Source organism: Oryzias latipes, chromosome 8 (genome assembly GCF_002234675.1).
Source record: "Oryzias latipes chromosome 8, ASM223467v1".
Classification (NCBI taxonomy): domain Eukaryota; kingdom Metazoa; phylum Chordata; class Actinopteri; order Beloniformes; family Adrianichthyidae; genus Oryzias; species Oryzias latipes.
The window spans coordinates 1,074,040-1,097,442 of NC_019866.2; the positions used below are offsets into that span (position 1 = coordinate 1,074,040).

At 47.2% G+C, this 23,403-nt stretch overlaps 2 protein-coding genes and 1 non-coding gene across 3 annotated transcripts; 2 read left to right on the forward strand and 1 right to left on the reverse strand.

Annotated features, from left to right (window-relative positions):
- Window positions 1-320: 320 nt before the first annotated feature.
- On the reverse strand, window positions 321-10,801 carry LOC101158611 (polycomb protein suz12-A). The gene is made up of 16 exons (XM_023957260.1): window positions 9,724-10,801; window positions 9,415-9,461; window positions 9,267-9,331; window positions 8,133-8,201; window positions 7,989-8,038; window positions 7,824-7,909; window positions 7,487-7,712; window positions 6,329-6,431; window positions 6,146-6,251; window positions 5,801-5,975; window positions 4,537-4,625; window positions 4,322-4,465; window positions 3,936-4,093; window positions 3,664-3,865; window positions 2,615-2,694; window positions 321-2,546 (listed from the first exon to the last, which is right to left on the reverse strand). The coding sequence occupies exons 1-16, from the start codon at window positions 9,893-9,895 to the stop codon at window positions 2,111-2,113; spliced, it is 2,208 nt and encodes a 735-aa protein (XP_023813028.1). The 5' UTR covers window positions 9,896-10,801; the 3' UTR covers window positions 321-2,110.
- Window positions 10,802-14,431: 3,630 nt separating this feature from the next.
- On the forward strand, window positions 14,432-14,503 carry trnat-cgu. Its single transcript has one exon. It is a non-coding gene; the product is annotated as a tRNA-Thr (tRNA).
- Window positions 14,504-16,792: 2,289 nt separating this feature from the next.
- On the forward strand, window positions 16,793-23,366 carry tsen54 (tRNA splicing endonuclease subunit 54). The gene is made up of 12 exons (XM_004071105.3): window positions 16,793-16,908; window positions 17,750-17,908; window positions 19,119-19,182; window positions 19,260-19,343; window positions 19,417-19,515; window positions 19,599-19,651; window positions 19,815-19,922; window positions 19,996-20,395; window positions 20,637-20,772; window positions 20,838-20,898; window positions 22,599-22,712; window positions 22,954-23,366. Exons 1-12 carry the CDS (start codon window positions 16,856-16,858, stop codon window positions 23,102-23,104), a joined length of 1,482 nt encoding a protein of 493 aa, XP_004071153.2. The 5' UTR covers window positions 16,793-16,855; the 3' UTR covers window positions 23,105-23,366.
- Window positions 23,367-23,403: the final 37 nt, after the last annotated feature.

Consider the following 23,403-nt stretch of genomic DNA (forward strand, 5'->3'; position numbering starts at 1 on the left):
ATGGGTTCAGTTTCTGTGTTCAAATAAATAAAAGTCAGTAGTTTTGAAAACCATTGCTTCACTTCAAAATTTGTTTCCACTCATAACTTGATTTTAATTGATTTTCTTTATCACGTTTTAAATAATGAGTTATGAATGTGATCTAACAAAGGTAAAGGGCAAATATTAACCAAATATACTGATTGTAATTGGATGAGGTAAACATCTGTCGAGTATTTTAACATCAAAGTGTTTGATTGTGAGGCATTAAAAACCACAACATGCAACGGGTCCACCAGACCCACGAACACTGGCTGAGTAACAACAATATGAACACCACACAAGGGTTAATGCATTTTTTATATACATTTCGGAGCTGAAAATAATTTGGATCAACTTTAATGAGGAAAAAAAGGGAAAAACTTGTTTAAAGGTTAAATGTGGACAGAGCTTCAGCTCCAGAGACGACAAACACAGACCAAAGTAATATGAACCCTTTCCTCACTGAAACTGTTTTTTTTTTAACAGCAACTGAAAATCAGAGCTGCCCCAGCAGTTAAACTGCCTTCATAAAAAACAACACACCGACGTGACGAGTTGTGTAAACCAGGCAGCTTTATGGAAGTTTCAGTCCCTCAGTCCAAAATCCCACCGTCAGAGGTACAGCAAACGCATCACGATTTGTTTTTTAGGCACAAACTATGGGGAGAGTTTAAGAATCAGCATTTGGAATCAGAAAAAAATACTTTTAATCACACCAAACATTTTAAATTACATATTTTCTAAGAAATGAATGGAAAAAACTTGGACCCACAAAGCACCGAGAGGTTCTGGACTGGAAAGAAAATGCCCAGAAAATGTGACATTGGCTTTTAACGGAAACCTGACATGACGACCAACACAGTTCCTCTGGTTTTGAATCTCTGCTGAAGCCCCGCCCTCCTGCCATGGCTCCTCCCTTTGCGTGCAAAACAATAGAAGACGAGGTTGTGTGAGAGCGGCCCGTCGCCGCCCCCCACATGCAGCACCAAACTCCAAATTCTTCCATCTTAAACTGGAGAGAACAGACAACGAGACTCAGAACATCTACAAATCTCTCCCATTTGGTTTCAGGGTCGTTTCTGAATGATGATGATGATGAAGATCTGCTGCTCCTCAGATCCACTGCAGGCTGACCCAAAGGAGGAGAACCGTGGAGCAGTGCAGCATCCTACTGACTCACATTCAAGCAACTTCCAGGTTAGACTGCAACCAGCACCTTAAACCCAGTTCAGTCCAGTTTACCGTGTCAGTGTTGTGTTTAAGGACCCACCTTCCAGTCAGGTTTCAGAGAGCTTCTGGGACCAAGTAGGTCCCTTCAAGTGTGTCTGAGGAACAAAGCTGCGGCTCAGCGGAGCACTACGAAGCCCCGCTGAGCCCGGCGACGCTCTGGAGTTCTGACATACGGATCTCAGGTGTGGAGATGTCAAAGATCAGCACCAAACCAAAAACGTTGGACAAAAGTAGCAAATATCCTGAAGGTAGAGAAGTGTGGCGAGCTCCATCTGTGATCCGGTTGGAGTGTTGCTGGTGTTTTCTGGAGGTGAAAGGCACTTTCTGCCCAAAGGATTTTTCTACCACAAAACTTTTTTCCAATATTCAAAGTTTTCACGTCTCAAAGAAAAACAACCGAACCTGAAGTCTCTTGGTTTCGGTAGAACCGGGACTCCGATCCCTCAGACTGAAAGTTTGTGGATCTGAAGATGCTAGATGAGGCACCTGGATGAGGGGCGGAGCCTGGCCGAGGCTCACCCGTCTGTGCTTCGGCGAGGAAGACTTCAGACGCAGCAGCATCCTGGGGTGAAGCCCGAGCAGAGGAGCACCCATGTTTGCAGCACCACCCAAACCTCCACCCCCCGAAATATGTACAAGTCCCGCCCCCTTTTTACAGTTGGATTCGGTGACCGTAAGATAGCAGAGGTCGTTGATGGCACAGAGTCCACGGATGAAGACCAGGGTGACGAAGACCACGATGATGAAGACCAGCACCGCGTTCCCGACATTCCAGGCGTCGGGATTCCGGAAAGACTCAAACACACCTGCCAGTGAGCGATTTCTCTTTCACTGGTTTTGAGGTTCTGTGATCCAAGACTCACTTCAGAACCGAACCAAAGAGTTTCTGCTTTCTCTCCGTCTCTGCTCCTCTTCCTCCCTCCTCCTCCTCCTCCTCCTCCTCCTCCTCCTCCTCCTGCTCCGAGCATCCGTTGATGGCTTCATCGCTGCAGGTATTGAAGCCCAGAAGGTCGGGATCGGGATCCAGCTCGGGCTGGGACTCCACAGCCGTCTCCCAGTCCTCCTCTTCCTCCTCCTCGTCATCCTCGCCCGTGTGTGCCCGGGCGGCCTGGCTCTGCAGGAGGCGGAGCTTGGCCACGGCCTGGTCGATGGTGGCCGTGCCGATCAGGTTGAAGTCGTGCATGCTGATGAGGTGCAGCAGGAAGTTGCGGCCGAGGCCGCGCTCCACCACCAGGGCGGCGTGCTGCTCGGCGAACAGCAGGCAGGCCTTGTTCATCTGGTTGTCGGCGATGAAGCTGCGGGACAGGAAGAAGAGTCAGCGTGTTCACCCGCAGACGCGCTGCGGCGCTTGAGCTCCACGCACCCGTGCTTCATGACGTGCAGGTTCCACAGCTTCATGATCTCCTTCTCGCCCTCGTTGACGTCCGTGAACTCCTCGATTTGCTGCAGGAGAGAGGAGGAGTCAGATCGGATCCGCCGTTTGGCTCGTTTCCAGAACCAGAGGCGGAGCAAGTCCAAACAACGCAAAAGGAACAAACAGAACCGCAGTCTGGAGCAGCTCGATCATTAACCGGGTTCAACCTAAACATCCAGAACTTAAAGATGAGATAAAGGGAAGCAGAAGGTTCATCTGCTTTTTTCATTTTTAAGGAGGAAATTCTAAATTCTGCAATGAATTCCTCCTCTTCCTCAGCATTTCCCCCTTTTTCTGGTTGGGTTTGAGTTTTCAGACTGCAGTCGCTCTAGATGAGCGTCTTTGTTTCTGAAGGTCGTCCCTTTTATTTTTAAAGAAATGGATGTTTTTCGTTGGATCAAACATCCTTTAACGGCGGTGGGTGGATCAATAAACATGGAAGGAGGGCGGAAACAGAACCTCCTCGAGTACCCCAGAACCCCACCGCAGTGAGCCGTTTCTCCGCTCTCAGTACCGCTTCACCACGAAACCGGCTTTTTCCCCCAAATGTTCTCAGATTTCCGCCCCTGTTTAAAATCGTCAGGCCTTCTGTAAACTCTCTAACACTTTTTTCCCTCTTGAATCAGAGGTGAGCGGTGGAGCTCGGGGGTAAAAGCGACGCCAACAGACCAGCAGCAGAAACGTCCACGCAGACTTCAGTGATTGTGGCGTGGAGTTCGTCACGCCAATCTGGAAGTGTTAGAGTAAAGTCAACAGAAAGAAAAGTAGAGAGGAAAGAAGAACAAGAGCTTCTTCAGAACAATGAAGCTTTTTGTCTGATCGGTTCAGGAAAGTTTCTCTGGGCGATGAAGATTGACAGCAAATCTCTTCTCAATCGTCTCATCTCCGCAGGAAGCAGAGAAACAGCTGGGCGCCACTTCCTCCGAGGCAAGGCCTTCCTGGCTCATCAGAAAGCTGCTGCGCGTCCTGGGCCCCCTCCCCGCCAACCCCCCTCTCACCTTCATCGTCTTCTCCTTGAGCCAGTCGGGGTCCCGCTCGTCCTCGCTGTCCTCGTCCATCTCCTGCGGCCGCAGCGGCACGCAGCTGTCGCTGTGGAAGTACAGCCGGTTGTGTCCGCTGATGTACGTCCTCTGGTGCTGCTCCCGGTCGCCGTCCTCCGACTCCAGGAACTCAGACAGGCTCGGCTTCACCCGTTTAGGCCTGGAGGGGAGGGGGGCAGTGAGTCCTGACCGGAGGGGTGAGGAGCGGGGAGGGAGGGGCTCTGTGGTACCTGCAGACCAGGACGTGGGTGACGGGGGTCCTCTTGACGGGGCCGTTCCTGCTGAAGGCGAAGCCCGGCTGGTTGTGGACGTCCTGGGGGTTTCCGGCGTAGGAGCCGTCGTAGCACTCGTTGATGGAGACCTCCACCTTGGCTCCTTTAGGGTGGGGCTGCAGCGTCACACACACACACCAATTTAAAGGGGGAGGGACAGCTTTCATCAGCACACAAGCTTTGCTCAAAGTAAAGCAGGAAATTCCAGTTTTCATTTCTAAAGTCCTGAAACGGCAGAAGCCGAAACAAAACCTGAGGAATGATGGGAAACACGCTAAAGGCTGCATGAACGTAAACCACAGAGAAAGAAACGCAACCATTCCGTGAAGAAGCTGGCGTCTCACCACGTAGTTGAAGACGAAGCGCGAGTGCGACAGCTTGAGGTGTTTGAGCAGGCTGTAGAGCTTCCTGCAGTTGAGCGTGCACCAGGGGCAGTGCAGGTCGTCTCGGGCCTCGGTCTGCTGCCGCGTGTTGTTGTTGTACTGGAACTGCTCGGGACAGGCGGCCGGGTCAGACGGGTTCTGCCGGGGAGCGGCTGCGAGGCGGGTCAAAAACTGACCTGGTAAAAGATCCTCAGCTTCTGCCGGGGCTCAGCGGAGACCTGCTCCCTCTTGGCGTGCACGTCGGCGCTCGGCGACTCTTTGACGGCTGCAGACAGGAGGACAGTCAGGACCGAGTCCAAAACGGCGCTGAAGGAGCTAAAGGACACCTTAAAGGCAGAGCGGTCCGGCGGCTGGAACTCCAAAAAACTTCCAACAGAAGCAGATCCGTGATCCGTCGTCTGCTTTCCGTTAGCCGCGATTCCACTCAGTAAGAAATGATGCAACTGCGATAAATTCACCTCATGGAAACACGACAATTTGCATTTATCAAGAAAAAAAAACGTGTTTGCACTTAGACGAGGGTTTTTGAGGAGGATCGTAATTGACATATTTCCCAAAACTGCAATGGAAACACTTTTCAAATGAGACGGGTCACTTTGGGTGCTGCACAGCGGGCGCCACCAACAGTTGGCCCTTCTGTGGATTGAAAAGGGACGCCATCCTAAAAACAAGTCAGAGCTGTTGGTGTGAATGTGGACCAGTCTCATGGATTTATGTGTGATGCTGGGTGGGATATCCAATTCCTCTGGAACCAGAACTGTTTTTTTTGGACATGATCTCTGGAAACTCTGTCCACCAAAGTGACAAATACTTAAAGTTCTGTCACTAGCCGCTAAAAAATCATTAACCAGGAACTGGAGCACTAAATCGATCAAAGGAGCAATGGACTTTAACGAAGAACCACTTCTATTCAACAGAAACTATAAGATACAGACTGAGACTGCAGGAGGCACCATCACACTGAAACACTTTACAACAAATGGAAACAAGAAACACATAGAATTGACCTTTGTTTTTTGTTTTCATGTAACAAAAACTAATACAAATAAAGTTAAAACAAAAAAAAGGGCCGCCATCCATACGTCGCTAACAGTCCCTGATTTTACTTTCAATGTCGTATGTTATAATAGTTTGTTAAGCCCAAATACGGTCATAAAAACATGTGTAGCGACGCATGAACGTGAGTCTAAAATGGATTTTTGACAGAAAATGTCACGTGTTGGCGAGAGAGATAACTGCAGCTTCACGGTGAGGCGTCTGACGTCACCTGACATGACTTGTTTAAACTAAAATGAACAATCACAAGAACAAACATGGCTGCAGTTGGAGTTCTGCTTCCATTTCCTTCTGCAGTCCTGTGAAGGTAGCAGGAGGTCTAAAAAAGTGGGTGGAGCTATGCTCTGTGTAACCACAGGAGGCGGGGCTGAAAGCCAGGCTCACCGGGCGCGTGCGCTGCTCTCAGCGTGCTGGGCCGGCTGTCTTGGTTGGTGTCGGAGTTGCGGGTGGCCAGAGGCTTGGCCACAGGCGCAGTGGAGCGACCCGCGGCGTCGCTGGTCCAGCGCAGGTGGAACTGCAGCGTGGGGCCCTGAGAGAAACTCTCAAACGGCGGCAAACGCTGAAAACAGAAAGACTCTGTAATACGAAAACTTCTTTTTAACCCAGCTGGGTACTTTTATTTAGTTTCCCAGAAAAAAAACATTTGAAATGTTTTATACTTTTTGGGGTTTCTTAGGAAACTGAACAGAAGGAGCATCAACAGCTCTGAGGATGTAAATCTGTTCCCACCTTCCCGTCCAGGATGGTCTCCCATGTGGCCCTCTTCCTGCCGACGGGACACTCCTCCATCTCCTGCATGGAGACCTCGTACTCCCCGTCCAGCAGCTGCAGCCGCCTGCACAGACACAGCGTCTCCTCACTTCCTCTGAACACAGAGGCTCCTCCTCTGTCAGCGCCGCCGCCGCCGCTCACCTGTTCTTATCAAAAACCGTCATCTGAGCCACAAAGGTGGTTTCTGCCTCCTCCCTCAGAGAGGAGCTCCTCCTCTTCCTGCCGACCGCATCCTCTGAGAAGTCTGAAACACATGCCGTCATCGTCATGCACCCGTCACAAAGCGGGAGTCAAAACAGAAATGTTACAGCGTTTGAAGAAATCCTGAAGACATTCAGCTAAATCTGAGACGAAAACCAAATCAGGAGAAGAAACTTGTTCTGAACAATCCACATCCATCCCACGCCGCTCACAAACCTCACGCTGGCATCTGGATGCATCTGTTGGCAGATTTGATTCACCAATGTTTGCACGGAACGCCCCCCTCCTTATTCAAAAATGAAAACTAAGATGAAGGGAAAACTCTTTGGAACTACAGATGACATTTTTCTGCTGTTTGTTTCGAAAACATTCGGTTTCACTGAATATCTTCAAACCTGGTAGATGCATCTTCTACTGATTTGTTATCTCCTGCACCTAAACCCATCTCCATTGTGCGCATCCTGCTAGCATCACGCTCACCGTGCACGTCTACTTCAGTCTGACATCTCTTCTAAGCTTCCTCTTTAAAGGTGACCTTCTCTGCTGTGAGTCACTACTGACCCAGCCATTCCCTGCAGTCACTGTTTTACTGAGTTTAGGCTACTGGTTGATTACTTTTATCTGGTTGTGTTGGATGCTGAAGATCCAGTTGTCTGTGTCTCCAACACCTGATACAAAACTTTATTTAAACTGACAGTAGAGAGTTAACACATGAAGCTAAACATCGACTGTTGATTCCCAGAAACATGGAGGCAGGAGTAAACAGTTAAAGATCAGTGCGGCCGTCCTGTGACTTGTCGCAGGGTCGTGTCATCGTCCTGTGTCGTGCGGTCGCCCCGTGTCGTGCGGTCGCCCCGTGTCCTGCGGTCGCCCCGTGTCCTGCGGTCGCCCCGTGTCCTGCGGTCGCCCCGTGTCCTGCGGTCGCCCCGTGTCCTGCGGTCGCCCCGTGTCCTGCGGTCGCCCCGTGTCCTGCGGTCGCCCCGTGTCCTGCGGTCGCCCCGTGTCCTGCGGTCGCCCCGTGTCCTGCGGTCGCCCCGTGTCCTGCGGTCGTCCCGTGTCCTGCGGTTGTCCTGTGTGGTCATCCTGTGCCGTGCTCACCGCGGCCGTGGTGATTGTCTCCGTTGGTCGGACACCCCGGCATGGACACTCTGAAGAGCAGGGAGTACGACTTGACCAGGTGGGAGTTGCTGGGCTCGAACTCACAGCAGGGAACCAGCAGGGCGGGGAGGGAACCCAGTTTGACCTGAACGGCGGCGCCGCTGTCCGGATTGAGGGGAACCTGCTTTTTCCCTGTGGGAACCTGCTTCACTGGACAGGTGACGTCCTGCAGGACAAGAGAGCAACGTCACATCTGGAAGCTGGAAAAAAAAACTAGGAGAAAACTGTGAGACACACACACACACAAACAAGTACACAAACACGCACACACACAGACCTTCCTCTTCTTGTGGCAAACTTTGACGAGCAGAACCTCCAGAGACACCGAGTTCTGCTCGTTCTCGCTGTCCTGAGACGGTTTTCCTGAACAAACAAAGGGACGACGCTGAAGTCAGAGAAGACGGAAAGCGTCTGGAGAGGAAGTCTGCAGTTCCAAACCTACCAGCTTTGTGAAAGAAGCCAGTGAAGGTGAGCTGCAGGTTAGAGGTCAGGCTGGAAGAAAAGAGAAAGCACACGTCCTTCAAGGAGGTCCTGACACCCAAACGGCTCTGCTAGAAACCTCAGCACACAGACATGTAACCCTCACCTCTGAAGCTCCTGCTCTCCTCTCATCTTTTCCACGCTGAAAAGCAGATTGTCGACTCTGGAACTCTTCCTGCAGAGATGAAAGCAGCACATTTATTCCTAAAAGTTCAGCAGGAATCGTGTTTCTCTTGAACGTGACAGCTGCTCAGAACACCGGCAGAATCAGGAGCAGGTCTTTCACCGACTAATGGGGAGGTGAACATCTGCGGTGGCGCCTGCTGGGCTGCAGCTGCTGGTGCTGCTTCCTTAACAGAGGATTCTGGCGGTCCAGACTCTTAAATAAGCGTTTCTGCAGGTGTGCATGAGGCAGAATGAAAGGCATCACGTTGTAGTTCTGCAGCTGAATGTGGGACAGGGATGCAGAACCGAACAAGCTACAGTCCCTGGAAGCAGCAGCAGGACTCCAGAAAGCTTCAGAGAAGCATCACTTCCTGTGACTGAAGGAGATTTACTTGCAGCCTAAAGCAAAAGCAGCAGGAGCCTCGGCTCTCTGAGGAGAACACAGACTTAGCTGATGTCTCTGAGTGAATACTGGCTTTGATCTGAAACATCAAATCCTTTTTTTTTTTGTCTTAGGATCTCCTTCCTCCCCCAAACAGCCATGTGACTGAGGCGTGCACGGCTGCAGCACCAAATGAAACTAAGACGAGTATCAGAAGTCATGGCGTTCAAAGCAGAGATGAAAAAAATCCCCTCAAGTCTCATAAGTGTCTCAATAACAAACCTACAATTCAGAATTTTCTCACATTTTGCTGAAACTCAAAGCCCCGTGTTGCTGAGAAATCCACTTCTGCGTTTCTGTTCAGACACGTAAGACAGTTGGCCGGCCTTCTTCAAAACAGAATGCAGCCTAACCTGCAGCTAAGCCCCCCCCCCAGGCAGAGCATTCATGCATCCCACGTGCATCAGCAGCATTTCTACACTTTTGTGCGGCGCCTGTATGCAAAGCAGCTCAACTGAAAAACGCTTCTGCGATCTCAGCTGTAACCAGTCGAGCTGGCCTCCACCTACAGCCGCCGCCATGTCGTCTGCTTCTTCATTCACACTCTGGGCTGAAGAAAAAAAATTGCAGCACAGCTGACAGAAAGTCAAAGGTCTGTGTGGAAGACCAAAGCGTCAGCAGGTGGGCCCCTACCTGCAGGTGCTGCTCCGGGAGTTCCTGTGGGACATGTATGTGAGCGTCCTGTGCAAGAATATGGGCTGAAATGTGAAGCAAGGAGGCGTGTTACCGTCCCATGAAAACATTTAGGGTCAAAATCACTGAGAGCAAAAGGGAAACTCACAGCAATCAGGTTCCTGGTGCGGAGGAACCTATAGATCTGCGTTGGCTCTGAAAAACAAACATGATCACTAAAGCAAAGCTGGAAGACAGTTAGTGCTCAATAATCATCAGATAATGCTCTCATTCTGGAGCTGTGGGTGTTTGTTTAAGAACGTTAGACATGATGTAAAGTTGTGTTGCAGTCCCACGTGGACACGCGGGACAGTCATGATCCGCGTGCGTGCCTGCGTGTGTGTGACAGGTCTCCGCAGCAGAGCGGCTTTAAAGTGTCCACATCTGCTGCTTCCGGCTCTGACTGCGGCGGACTCACTCTCGAAGGCCTGCAGGAACAGCTCGTGGTCGGCTTGAAGCAGCTGCATGCTGGGCTTCCTGGCAGCAGCCGTCACGGCGGAGGACTGCTGGCAGAACCCGTTGGCTTTTCCTCCAGCGGCGAGCCCCCCCGGGTGGCCCCCCGCCGAGCTCTGCTGCTTGTGTGGAGCCATCTGCGCGCGGCACAGCGGGAAGCGGACCCGCAACCCCCAAAGCAGGGCGAAAGTGAAGCAAACGACAGAAATCGAGCAGCCCTTCCTTTGTCAAAACAAAAGGGCAGCAGCTTGTTGCTGGAAAACCCGGCTGCCTCGCTCGGCTCACTCCCCCATCTCACAGCCGGAACCGGGCCGTTAGCGCCTCCGATGGCCGCCCGGGCTGAAGCTGCAGCCCGACGGGTGAGTTTAGTTGAGCCGGTTTCACAGTTGAGGATTCTGTGAACAAACTCGAAATGCGCGAAACCAGAGAAGAGCCTCCGGCAAGCGGACGCGTCGAGCTAGCTTTAGCTGACGGCTAACTTCCTTAGCCGCAAGCTAGCGTGGTCGAAATAAAATCTCACTTAAATGCGGCGACCACGCGTCAAAGTATTTATCGTTAAACGACAAGCAGTAAGTGGGGAAATTATTCATTCAAATCGACATTTTTCTTACCCAGCGCAAGCGAAGGTAAGAGTCGCGACTGACAACACAAACCTAGCAGGCAAAATCTAGTTCAAGTTTCACAATAAAGGTAATCAACTGGTGGATTTTAAAATAATCTGTGAATTTAAATTGTGTACGACTTGGATGCTATCTAGAATATTAGTAAATGACGTTACGTTCTGAACAAAGCTGAATACATTACATAAGGACGTTTAAACGTTCTTAATTTTACTGATGCATATTTTATTTTGAAGGACGTAGATGTCCAAGTTCCGCTTCTTTAGCTTTAGCTTCATAAATGCACACAGCGGCTGGCACGATGGCTGTTATTGAAAGATTCCGCCTTCGAAAAGCTTTGACCAATCACCACGCACCATCTGTGAGATCTCAACGATGATTGGCTTAAGTATAAATTAGAAACAGCAGGGGAAGGAGGGGTGGCTGGGTTTTACTGCCCACTGCAGCGGAAGCTACTTTGATACAGACAGACAGACATTGCTAATTGTATTGAATGTTAAGCCATATTCTGCCATGTTTATTTGTTTAGCAAAATTAAAAAAAAAAAAAAGGAATTAACAATGTTTTGTTTAAAACAGAAAATGCATGGTTTTCCCTTCAGAAGAATTGGATTTGAAAAATAAAACCCGGTTTCCTGCAGCTTGATTTTATTTTAAATAATAAATTATTTAAAGCACTTATTACTTAATTTTTTTTGCATAAAAAATAACTTTTTTGGACTTCCTGTTGATTAACTGCTAGTTTCCAGCACTAACAGCTGATTCCGCAATTGTTTTTGCAGATGAACTTGAAATATAATAAAACTGAAGTGAGAACTAATTCATTTGCATTGATGCACAAAGATGAGCGATTAAAACCATCCCTGCATTTCAAAGCCACTCTTTTCAGATTAGTGTTGACATGTTTTACATAAATACTTTTCTGATAATCTCTTCTGTAGTTACAATCCTAAACTTGTGCATGTTGAATGCAAATTTGCACATTTAAAACAATGTTCAGTGAATTGTGTTTAGTCATTTTCCCTTTAATAGAAGCCACACTTCAGACATGATCGTCAGCAAACAAAGAAACGACAGTTTCTCCAGATTCTGGAGGGTTGAACACGTCACACAGACATCAGGACACATTAAACAACACGGGCCTTTTCAAAACCGAACAATAAATATGTGAACACGAGTAGATGAATGAGTCACAACATGACCTGCTTTTAGTGCTTCAAGCGTTTTCTGCTTGTTAGTTCAGGTTGGATAACCCACACAGAAGCAGCCACACTATTAGGATTAACGTGTTGCCATCACCTTATCTCAGCATCTCATACAACATGGCAAACCTGAACTCTGAGATGAGGCCCAGATAACAGCTGCACAGCTACGAAGCAGCTTTGTTTGTGCCGTTTCAGCACTTCACTTAGATGTGCAATGAACAAATGTCGTCTGCAGACGACATGAACGTCACCGGACCACAACACACCACTGAAGGAATTCATTTTGGTTTCTACAGACGTCATTTGGAGCCCAAATATGAAGGATTTGGGAGTTACAGGGTTTTTTGTGTCAGAGTTTTGGATGAAAATAAAAACCATCTAACATAATTAACCTTTTCTTATAAGGTTGTGAGAACCGGTTTATCAATATGGTAGAAATATGCATTATTACGTAAAAAAAAGCCATCAATCAGAGATGCGTTTGTAAATGTTTTCCTATCATCGCTTCATGTGATAACACACCAGACAGATGTTTCAGAGCAACCGCTCTAAAGTGCATGGCTGCTCTGAGAAGCTGCTGTGGTTCGGGGTTGATGGCCTTCAGAGGGTCCAGCACTTGGACCAGGCGATTTCCTGTCAGTGTTAACAAAGCCTCTGGTCTCAGGAACTGTCGGCTCCTCAGATCCTGCAGGGTGAGCCGTCCCTAGTTCGGACTGACACCAGGCTGTGCACCTTCAGTGTTTTCTCCAGAGGATGTAGGTCATGAGCAGGATGAGGCCCGCCGACAGGCCTGCGATCACAAACTGATGGATGGAGAGGACGTTCTCCAGAGTGTGTATCCTCTCCTCCATGGCGCTGGTGTGGAAGTAGTCGTAGACCCCAGCCCCAATGCTCCACAGCGCCCACACGGCATCCACCACCAGCGGCATGGTGAGGCAGAGCGGGGGGCACAGACCCCCCCCCCCCTCCCCTACGGCCTGCAGGAAAGACAGAAAACAGACCTGTTGGTTTTCAAAACTGTGATCCAAAAACTTAATGACCTCATTCTCTGGTCTGAGTTCCTGGAATACAGAAAAGGATCAGTGTGTTGTCCTGCACTGTTCAACCTCACATCTATAAACTCAGGTGATAACATGATGGATATTCAATCAGCATCTATGGCTCAGGCTCCACATTCAGGCCGGTCAACATAAAACTTTGATCTAGCATTGATTGTTTTCTAGAACACTTAAAGTAAATAGCCTGTGTTTGCAAATTTAAGTATGTTTAAGTCACTTGTCTCCTGTTGAAAAATGTGAGTGGAAACAAAATGAGACTCTTCAGAGACCTACTCCAAAGAAAATGTTTTTTGTGGCATTTTTCTGATGATGAAGGACATATATTTAGAAATTTACAATTAAATATGCATTTCTGAGCATTTCTTTATTCAAAAAGTTGTGAATCAGGAGCAGACAAGAAAGTGCAGTTTAAAAAAGGTTTTTTGGTATAAAATAAAAGCAGGGTGGGGCCACAAGCTTCCTGCTTTGCTCCATTCTGATCATCCGCCTGCAGACCAATAGATCCATGAACGTCTTTGTTTTCCTCGTCTGAGCTGGAATCTGGATTAGTTTGTTGCACCGCTAAAGTTGGGTTGGGGGTGTGAGGGGGCTATATAGAGGCAGAGCATGTAAACAGAGAGCTCTCAATATGAAGAGAAGGTGGGGGCAGGATTGCTCCACACCAACAGTTCCGTCCACAACTCAGAGGTGTATTTCTCATGAACTCCTGCCACTCTGCAGAAACTATGTGCTAGTGAAAGAGGCATAATTATAATAGACCACTGGTAGATAAAGATATGAACAGATGGGACTTTAATAAAATACATAACTCTGTCCTGGTCATTCCGTAAAAATGATCACCAACACTCCTTCCTAATGAGTTTATTAAGTTTATGCTCATATAAGGAGTTGGATATTTTCAATCTCTGCATCTTAAATTACTGTGGGTCTCCTAACTCAAAGAAACAAACAGGCCCACCCAGAGTAACACACTTGATTTAAAGTAGCATTAGGTGGGTATTATTTTTAATCATTGATGCTTGTTGTCAAATTAACAAGAAGTTCGTTTCTGTCCGTGCTTCCATTTTTGATTTTATAAATAAAGTTATTTTGAAAAAAAAAGGATAAGTGTTTTGCCCCCACGGCACGCCATGTTCCGATTTTTAAACTTGTTCAATGTTACGCAGTTAACCGTAAATAATTGTTTTTATTTAAACAACAGTCAACGATAAATGCTCTCAAGGACTCCGTCACAAAGATCTGATTTTCCAGAACCAAACATTATTTCCAATAGCAAGCTAGCATGTTTGCTAGCTAGCATCAGCTGTGGCTTTCTTTCCGTAACAACGAAAGTACTTACACCCAAAGAAGCGTTAAAAGCATAAGGACCAAATAAAGCCTTCAGAATCTCGCGCGTGCCCGTACGCTCGTGCGACTGTCATCACATTTTTTTTAAATGGTTGCAGTTTATGTTCCGGTGAGAATCAGTAAGACAAGCGGCCGGGATTCATCACTTCCGGGTTTCCGCTGCGTCATCGTGTCGAATCTTTAAAAAATACACAAAAATATATTTCCTTACGTTGCCAAATAAAGATAATAATAACAAACATAAATCAAACTAGGCGTTAAAAAGTTGGAGATTTTAACTAAGATGTTTGACAAACGAATCTATTAAGTTTTAACTTTGTTTATCTACTAGTTTAAAAAATAGTTCGTACAAACAAAATGATCATGACACATATGAACTGACATCCAGCCAGTTATCATCTGTATCCGCTACAATTATGGAAATTTCTGCTCGTTTTCATGGCAGGCGCGGTGGCCAAGTGGTAAGGCGTCGGTCTCGTAAACCGAAGATCGCGGGTTCGAACCCCGTCCGTGCCTGTTGACGTCTACGGAAAAGAGGTCTATTTTAGGCGACCTGGATGTTTTTTTTCTGAATGTTTAAACGTTTAAACTGCCATTAATCACGGGACCGGGACGGGATCAAATTCTTACGGTGGCGGGAACCAACGAATTAGTCTCGGTCTCAAAATGAAACGGCTCTGAGCCCGAGAGTCTCAGTGCGGATCCTTCCTGGGAGCAGCTGTTTGTCTCAGTTTATGTCTTTTTTCTCTCCAACCTTCACGTGATTTGTCAATACATACCTTCTCGCGCCTATGACTCGCGCCGAGCACGCGCGTGGTCGGGATAATGTTTTCGCCGAGCGGGGGCGCGCGCGCGCGGCGGCGGGGTTTCGAGAGAGAGAGAGAGCGCCAGACGCAACAGCAACAAACTCCAGCAACACAAAAACGTAAAGTACAGAATACGAGTGACAGCAGGAAAAGAAACACAATCAAGAAGCATTTATTAATAATACAAAGGAAGACTGTTGAGTCAGCAAGAAGTAATGTAATCTATCTAAAGTGATGCGGCCAGCTGGTAAACAACAGGTTTTTCCACACATCCCTTTAGAAAATCAGGAGATTCTGAAAAAATGTTATTTGTAGAAGGTTGCAGTAAAGGTCCTCATTGTCTAGATTAATATTAACCTGCCATGTTGACCAAATGTTTGTGCATTACAGCCACTGACTGTAGCCCAAATAGCACCAGTGAAGTCTTTAAATGTAAAATCTGTGTTGGAGAGAAGGCTGTATGAGTGTGCAGATGTCAGAACTTTACTACCATGCAGGTGTTGCTATTGAAACTTGAATTTACTTTGAGAGCTCTGGTCTTTGTCAGTAAAGAGGCCGTTAGGACATCTGGGATGGAATCAGGTCTGCTGCCTTCCGATGGGACCTTTTAAAATGACAGTATCTATTATAAATGCAGTATCAGCAACTTTTTTTAAACCGTAAATAAACTAATTATCTCTTTTTGCACAGTCACCTCTACAGTACTTATCAATACAATATCGTCAATTGCTTATTAAATAAATGTATTAGAAATTATAGTAGGTATTTTCAATTAAGTAAAATATAATCAAATTATCCAACGTTTTTAAAACAAGGTATTGGCTTATAGGGGAAAATTACGACGGAGTATTAGTGCCACCAAAAAAAAAAAAAAAAAGCCACCAAAAAAAAGAAAGAAGTAAATTTACGAGTTTTTATCTCGTAAATTTAGGAGATAAAAAGTCGTAAATTTACGAGTTTTTATCTCGTAAATTTAGGCGATAAAAAGTCGTAAATTTATGAGAAAAAAACTCGTAATTTTAGGAGATTACAGTGGAAGTGAATATGCATAGCAGCAGGTGAACGCGTGCAGCAGCAAAGCAGACCGACTAAACTTTGTTGAACAGGTGAGCTGAATGTTTATTGATAACGTTCCAAATGTCTGGAAGCTTATTTGTTTGATTTACGATTCATTAAAGTTTTATTTATTGATGGTTGGTTTGCAGGATCTCTGCAGCCCGATGAAGCCATCGGGTGTCCCCGCAGTTGTCCGCTTGAATCCTTTCTTCCTCCACCAAAGACAAGATCTCTATGTCTGTGTGACGCTTCCGTCACACAAAAGGAGGAGCACTTTTTTTGGCATTTTCAATGTTCTAAAGCTAATATAGAAGACAATTTTCATTCCTCTTTATTGTTTTATGCTGAAACAGGACATTTCATCTGCAGGAGGAGGCGTATGTAACACTGTTTACTTCCGCATTGGTGTTCGGATGACAGCTTCATGATGTAATCAGACAGATGAACTTCAGAATATGTGAATGAAAAGGAGAATAAAAGCTGCAGCGATCATCTGCACCCAAACGTGTCTCTGAGCTCCTTATTTTACATATGAAACTCCGCTTTACTGACACTGAACCCCGGAAAGACGGCTACATTGACAATAATCTGATTTTGAGTCGCCAAAAGGTTCAGAATCTCTTTGTTTTAAACCTATAATAATACGGAAATGAAGCTTCACAAAAGGCTCCACATACTTAATCTTCAAGTTACGTTCCGATAAACGGACAACTTCGGTGTTTTTTCCTTAATCTACGACTTTTTTCTCGTAAATTTATGAGATAAAAAGTCGTAAATTTACGAGTTTTTAATCTCCTAAATTTACGACTTAAAATCTCATAATTTAACTTTTTTTTTTTTTTGTGGCCCTAATACTCCGTCGTAGAAAATAAAGAATTCATGTGTTTTTTTAATTGTCTTTTTTTTAGTTTTGTCGCCCTCTGCTGGTTATCTTTAGGTACTGGATGTTTATCAAACACGAGGCACTAAGACCCTGGGGAGGAGTGCGGCTGCGGCCGGAAGCAGGATGGCGGACAGAAAGATGGCCGCGCGCGAGGATTTCTACAACGAAGTTCTCAGGTTAGCAGAAGTCAAAGCAAGCGTCTCCGTTTTTGTTTTTATATATGTTTATTTTCCTTTAATTGCTGCGCTTCTCCACACTAAAATAACTTTGGTTTAATCTATGACTGTTTGTGAAAAGATTAACACTTAGATAAAAACCAATCCTTTCATCAAGAGTTTTAGGCATTTGCCTTATTTCAGCTGGTTTACACTGTTTCTTTAAATTATTATTGTTTCAAATTTATAAACTAGTTTTAACTACGTTTTACGTTATTCATAACTGTGAAATTGACAGGAGTTCTTTCTGAGTTTTCAAGTTTGTTTTAAAGATAAAAATCACCAATTTATGTACAATTAAGTTACATTCTATTCTATTGTAGAATAAAATATAAATGTTTCTTGTTCTTTGTCTTCAGTCTAATCAAATATATAAAAAAATAGATGTTAAAATAGTAAACATATTAAAAATAATACTACAACTAATAACAATAATACATAAATGAACGCATACACGTCCCAGCAGTACAATCAAAATAAATCAAATAAATTGTTAATAAGACTTATAACATGTGGACGAGTAAAAACTATAGCTTCACTAAAAAGATGAGTCTTAAGGTGTTTGTTAAAAACCTCCACAGAGGATGAAACCCTCCCGTCCTCAGGCGGCGAGGCCCGCGGCGCTGAAATGAGGCCTCGCCGTGGCGTGGGTTTAGTTCTGACCTTTTGACACGACATGCAGCACTAGAGGCTGAATCTGTTTCAGTCGTGGTTTTAACCCAGAATTCAAAACGTTTCAAGAGGTCGGACCGAAGATTTCTAGCTGAACTTGAATCTTGGACTCGTCTCTCGCCCTTTCCAGTCCCTCGGAGCTGTTTGCGGCCCGATCCCGCAGTCGGAAGATCCCGGTCCGAGGACAGAAGGACTTCTTCCCGGACGAGTCTGAGGAGCAGAGGCAGCGGCTGCAGCAGAGTCTGGACGAACACTGGAGCCTGGTCTCAGAGGAGAGGGTGGAGCGCCTGTGAGTGCACGCCACCTTCAAACGCATCGAAGGCGTCTGTTCCCACTGCAGCCCCCCCGGTACCGGCCCGTGAGACAGTGACTGGGCCACACAGAAAAAAAACACGGCCCAAAGGAAGCTTCACTTTGGAAAACTCGGTCACATGTCATACTTTCTGAAAGCGGCTGCTCTGAGTTGAAACCAGCAAAACTAACATGAAAGCAAACATACCTGGAAAGTTTCTTTACGCAGAGAAGATCCAGAGAGGAAACAGAAGAAGAGCCTATAACTTCAAAATAAAAGCTGCATTTAACAGACAAAAATATGGAGTCTTCATCCCTAACATGGAATCATTGGGACCATAATAATAATTCAATTCAATTCAATTTTATTTGTATAGCCCAAAATAACTACAACAGTCGTCTCGATGGGCTTCGAAGTAAAACATGAACTCAAAAGGATCACGAATGCAAAGAGTTCAATAGGAAAATACTAAAATGAACTAACAAACTGACTAAGCTATACTGGCATCCCTGCCCTTAGACCCCCCTTCGCGGTGAGGAAAAACTCCCAAAAAAACGGATTCCAGAAAAAACGAAGAAACCTCAGGGGTGCCCACATGAAGGAGGGATCCTCCCCCAGGACGGACAGGCGATTTACCAGAACTCATAGAGAAGAATTAACTTATCTAAATCTACAACTACATACTTTTAATAATAATGCAGAATATTCAGCCATCCGCTCTCTAATGTTACCGGGATGCTGATAATAAAGCTGCGTCCAGCTTGTTGATTGTTATTTTTAGAAAGCATCAGTTTTAGTGAACTTTATTTTCTTTTTGCCGTCACTCCTTAAGGGTCAGAGGTTGAAGTTGGCGTCTGAATCTTTAGCTTTAACCTTTAACCCCCAACTTTGTCAGTTATGGGTTCTTACATGTAGAAATAAAGTTGCAGCTGCGGGTGTTTTACAGAGAATGGAGATAAACTTTAACCACCAAAGTTCTACTGGAAGCTAAAAACAAAAATAAATAAAACCAAACTGGAGATCAGGCCTGTTCTGCCTCAGCGGCACCGATGGTCAGAGCTCCAGCGCCTCCCCAGCAGAAAATCTGTGGCGAAGATTCGCCTCCAATGTCGGTTTTCCACATTTATCCTTGAAACTGGGAGAGTTTTAGCATCAGGAACTGTGGTGCTGGCTTTGGTTCAGCGTCCCTCCTCTTGTCTGTCTGCAGAGGAAACCTGGTGAAAGGCGTGTGGTTGCCGTGCCGGCGGCTGGTGGAGCTGCAGTCTCCTGCCGTGAGTGCTCTCGCTCCGAAGCCCTTGTGCGGCCTTCCTCCCGCGCTCTGCCAGCCGCTCCTGTCTCGTCTTTGCAGGGAAAGTTCTGGCAGACGGCGGGCTTCTCCGCGGACGGAAAGCAGTACCTCCTCCCAGAAGAGGCTCTGTACCTGATGGAGTGTGTGAGTGGAAGCCGCCGGCTCAGGTGCACAGGTGAGGGAACGGGCGCCTGAACCGCTCTCTGTGTGTGAGCAGGGGAGCGTGCAGATCTTCCACGAGGACCTGCCCATCTCCATCCAGGACGGGTACGAGGCGTTCCTGTCTGCAGACACGGTGACCCTGCAGCAGTTTCAGGTGCTCCTCGGTGACCCGCTCCACCCTGCTCCACCCACCGGTGGTCTGCAGGTCCATCTAAGCGCTGTCCCGTCTGCCCACAGGTCTTTGGACACCTGAAGAGGCTCGGCTACGTGGTGCACAGGTTTGATCCCGGGTAAGAACACCTGAGCTGCGGCTGGACGTTCAGGAGGAGCTGCAGGTGGAAGTGAGGCTCCGCCTGCGGATTCTTCCGGTCTGCTGGGGTCGGCGGTGAAAGTCTCTTTTCTCGCCTCCTCGTTTCTGGACGCTCGTTTCCATTTTCGTTCATGTGCTCGCAGCTCCGAGCCGACGCCGTACGCTCGACAGCTGAACCTCCCCCTGTCCCGGGCCAGAGCAGGACGGGCGCCGAAGAGGAGGCGGAGCTCCAGCCCGCCGCAGACCTGCAGGTGAACCTCTGCCTGAAGGGGGGGAAAGTCTCTGATCAGCAGGGGGTTCACGCCATTTCTCTGCCGTCTGCAGCGGCGCCCTCGCACAGCAGGAGAAGATGGAGGCGGGGCAGTGCAGCTCCGGGCGCCAGCCCACGCCTGCGGAGGAGAAAGACCCCAGGAGCCCTGCAGGTGGAGGCGAAGACGGGGGCCAGGCTTGGTGGCTGTCTGAGGAGCGCACAGGTCAAAGACGGACTCACAGCTCCGCCCCCTCACGCTGGGACTTCAGCGGCCTCGCTTTCCCGGACCTGGGTTCTGGGGAGGGGCTGGTGGCCCCTCCAGACCCCGCCCTGCTGCCTGGGGGCCTGAGCGTGGGCGTCTGTGACGTAGCCTCCTGGAGGCAGAAGGTCAACCTGCGGAGGGTTAAGGTGTCGGAGAAGGAGCAGAGGAGGGAGGAGGTCCAAGGCAGGCGGATGCAGCAGTGGAGCAGAGAGGTTAGTCTCCGCCCCTTTCTGCTGAAAGCATGGCGTTCTCATCACCTGGACCTTCTGCTTTGGTCCGAGTCCCACAACGCCCTTTCTTTGACCTCTGAACCTTTATGCTTCCTGTTAGACGCTTGAGAGCGTCACGCTATTCTCTGCAGAGAACGCCAACTTCACGGCGCCGCAGACTCCTGACCGACACGCGCAGAGGACCACGCCCACCTGCTCACGCCGCTGTACGACTTTCTTTCAGGTTCAGCGGTGCAGAAACTGGGCGGAGTATCAGGAGCTCCTGGAGAGGCGAGGGGCGGGGCATCCGGGCCAACCAGCTCACCTGTGGAGCGGCGAGGTCACGCCCTTACATGACCCAACGCATCCCATCACCACAGGTGAGTCTGGTCTGCTGTGGGAGGTCATGTGACATGTTTCCAAGTTGACCGGCGTCTCACTGCAGCGGAGCTGCTGGAGAAACTCCGAGTCCTCCAACCGTCTCACCTGCTGGAGGGCGCGTCCAGGTATGTTTCTGTCACCGACTCTAATCACAAACACCTGATTATTCATTCTAAGAAATTGATAAGTTATTCAGCAGATAAAAGATGTTCACTGACTCCGCCCCTCACCGTGTCGCTGTGGCGCCCTGCTCCAAAAATGTCACGGTTTTCAGTTTTCAGCTTTATTAACCCCTTAAACCTTTATTTAAGATTGTTATTACAATAACGAGCTGGAAAGTAGAGAAATACAAAGGTAGATTAAAGCACATCAAGAATTTACATCAAGAAAACTATTCAGTCAAAAGGAATCCTGGAAAACTGACATTTTAGTTCCAACATCCAGGATTCAGTCTGTGCATCATTCCAGTCGTTTGCTGCTTATTGACGGAAAGAGAATTCTCCATAATGTGATTTCACTTAATGATAAAGAAAATGCTGTTTGACGTTTCATTTTCAAAAAGTTCTTTAGTAATTAGAAATATCTCATTTCAAAATCATTTTCTTAATCCTTTTAATTAAGTGACAGAAATGAGCGGTTTTGAAGAAGAAAAAGAAAAAGCGTTTTGGTACAGACTTATATTTTTAATTATGCTACAAAAATGCTTCCATAGTCTAGTGTGATGTCAGCAGTAATAATAAAAAAACATCCATTTATCCTTCTATTGTGGTGCATCTCAGCCAGAAATGTAAAGTGTAATGAACTAAAAATAAAAAGGAGCTCATCAAATGACCTTTACTGTATTTTTCCAACCATGAGGCACAATTGAAATCTTATAATGCTGGGAGTATAAATTCATATTTTGCTAACTGGCCTCAAATATATTGAGCACAAAAATCTTTCAGTGTTTTGGTACGACTTTGATGAACACAGGATTGGTGGATGGAGATTTATGGCTGCGTTTCTGGATGCATACCGTCCTTTAACTGGTGGTTTATGAGCTTGGGTTAGTTTACTTCACTACTTGCTTACTTTTTAGCTAAACAGCTACTTTTTAAAATCAAAAAACATTTGATTTTTCTTTAACCAGAGAGCCTCAATGGAGGGCTCAAAGAGCTGCAGGTCGCAGACCCCTGGTTTAGGAGCTGATCTATAAATGATGTCATCACAGTCGAGCATCAGTAGGATGGTCATTTAAAACAAGGTCTTCTAGCAAACAAAGTGATGGATGTGCACATGCGATGAAGAAAGACACGGTTAGGCTTTTGATTCTTCTGTGGTGTGAGAATGAAGGACAGGTTTCCAGTCAGATGCCCAGATATTTGTATTCAGGAACCTGTTCAAGAAAAGTTTGAGGTGGTGATGTTTAGAAATGTCCAAGACTGACAACAGCTTTTTCTTTCCAACCACATGACTTTAGTTTGAGTTCAATACGAGCCTCAAAGAGCACAAAGATTCCTGGACTGAGTTAAAACTCTCTTGAAACGGTGCTGCTACTGCCTCTGGGCCTGATGTATAAAGAATTGTGTCGTCTGCGTAAAGACGGATGGATGACCCTCGTGTTGCTGCAGATAATTGATTTATGACAGCAGGGTAGACCCTGGAACAGACCCCTGTGGCACTCCACAGGTAACATTAAAAGGTCTGATTTTAGATGCTGTGATCTGTCTGAAAGATAGTTAATAAACCAGCCAGGGAGTCACTGTAAACACCAATGTCTGCCAGTTTATTGACGGGGGTGGACGTTGTTGTGCAGAAACAGATTTCCCTCCTGCCGTCCGCTCAGGTTAAACGGTTCTGACCAGTGGAGGATCAGCTTCAACGTCTACCAGCCGGACTCGGCGGCCGATTTCAAGAAGAGCAACCCGGGGAGGCCGTATGCGCGCATGTGCGTGTGCAGGTGAGCGCTGTTGACTCAGGGTCGCCTTGCTCCAGAACAGCTTTGACCTTTTAAGAGGAATCCACGCCCCCTTGCTTACTGCCAAACGGCTCATCTCTGATTGATGAGTCTTTCATTTCAGAGAAAGGTTGACAGGATTTGAGTTTAAAACCTAAAATTCTCAGCCGCGGTCGCTGCAAACCGCCTTAAACGTGGTCAAACCGGTGATGCTCAGAAGTGACGGTCTCCCGCTGCTCCTCAGCTTCCAGGGGCCGGTGCCAGACCTGCGGACCATCAAGCAGCTGGCCTTCCAGAGCGGAGACGTCCCCGTCGTCTTTGCCGTCGTGGACTATGGGGACATTTCCTTTTACACCTTCAAGGACTTCCAGCTGCCCCAGGACGTCCACCCCTGACTCGCCTCCGTCCGGGAGGTTCCAGGAGCCGCCGCTGCTCCTCGTCGCTCTGTAGACGTTCAGACCGCTGGTTTGAAGGTTTGAGCTGTGGAAAGACGGCCTGTTGGCTCCGGAAGCCTTCTGGGACGTCACATCCATCATATTCTATGACATCCTTTCAGAAAACTAAACTGCTGAAATGAAATGTTTGCATTTAAACAATAAAGAGTGAATTCATGATGTCACCAGTGCAGCCAATAAAGCAGCTCTGCTTTCAGCAGAAGACTTTTGTTGTTTTTGACCTGAAACTGAACCTTTTT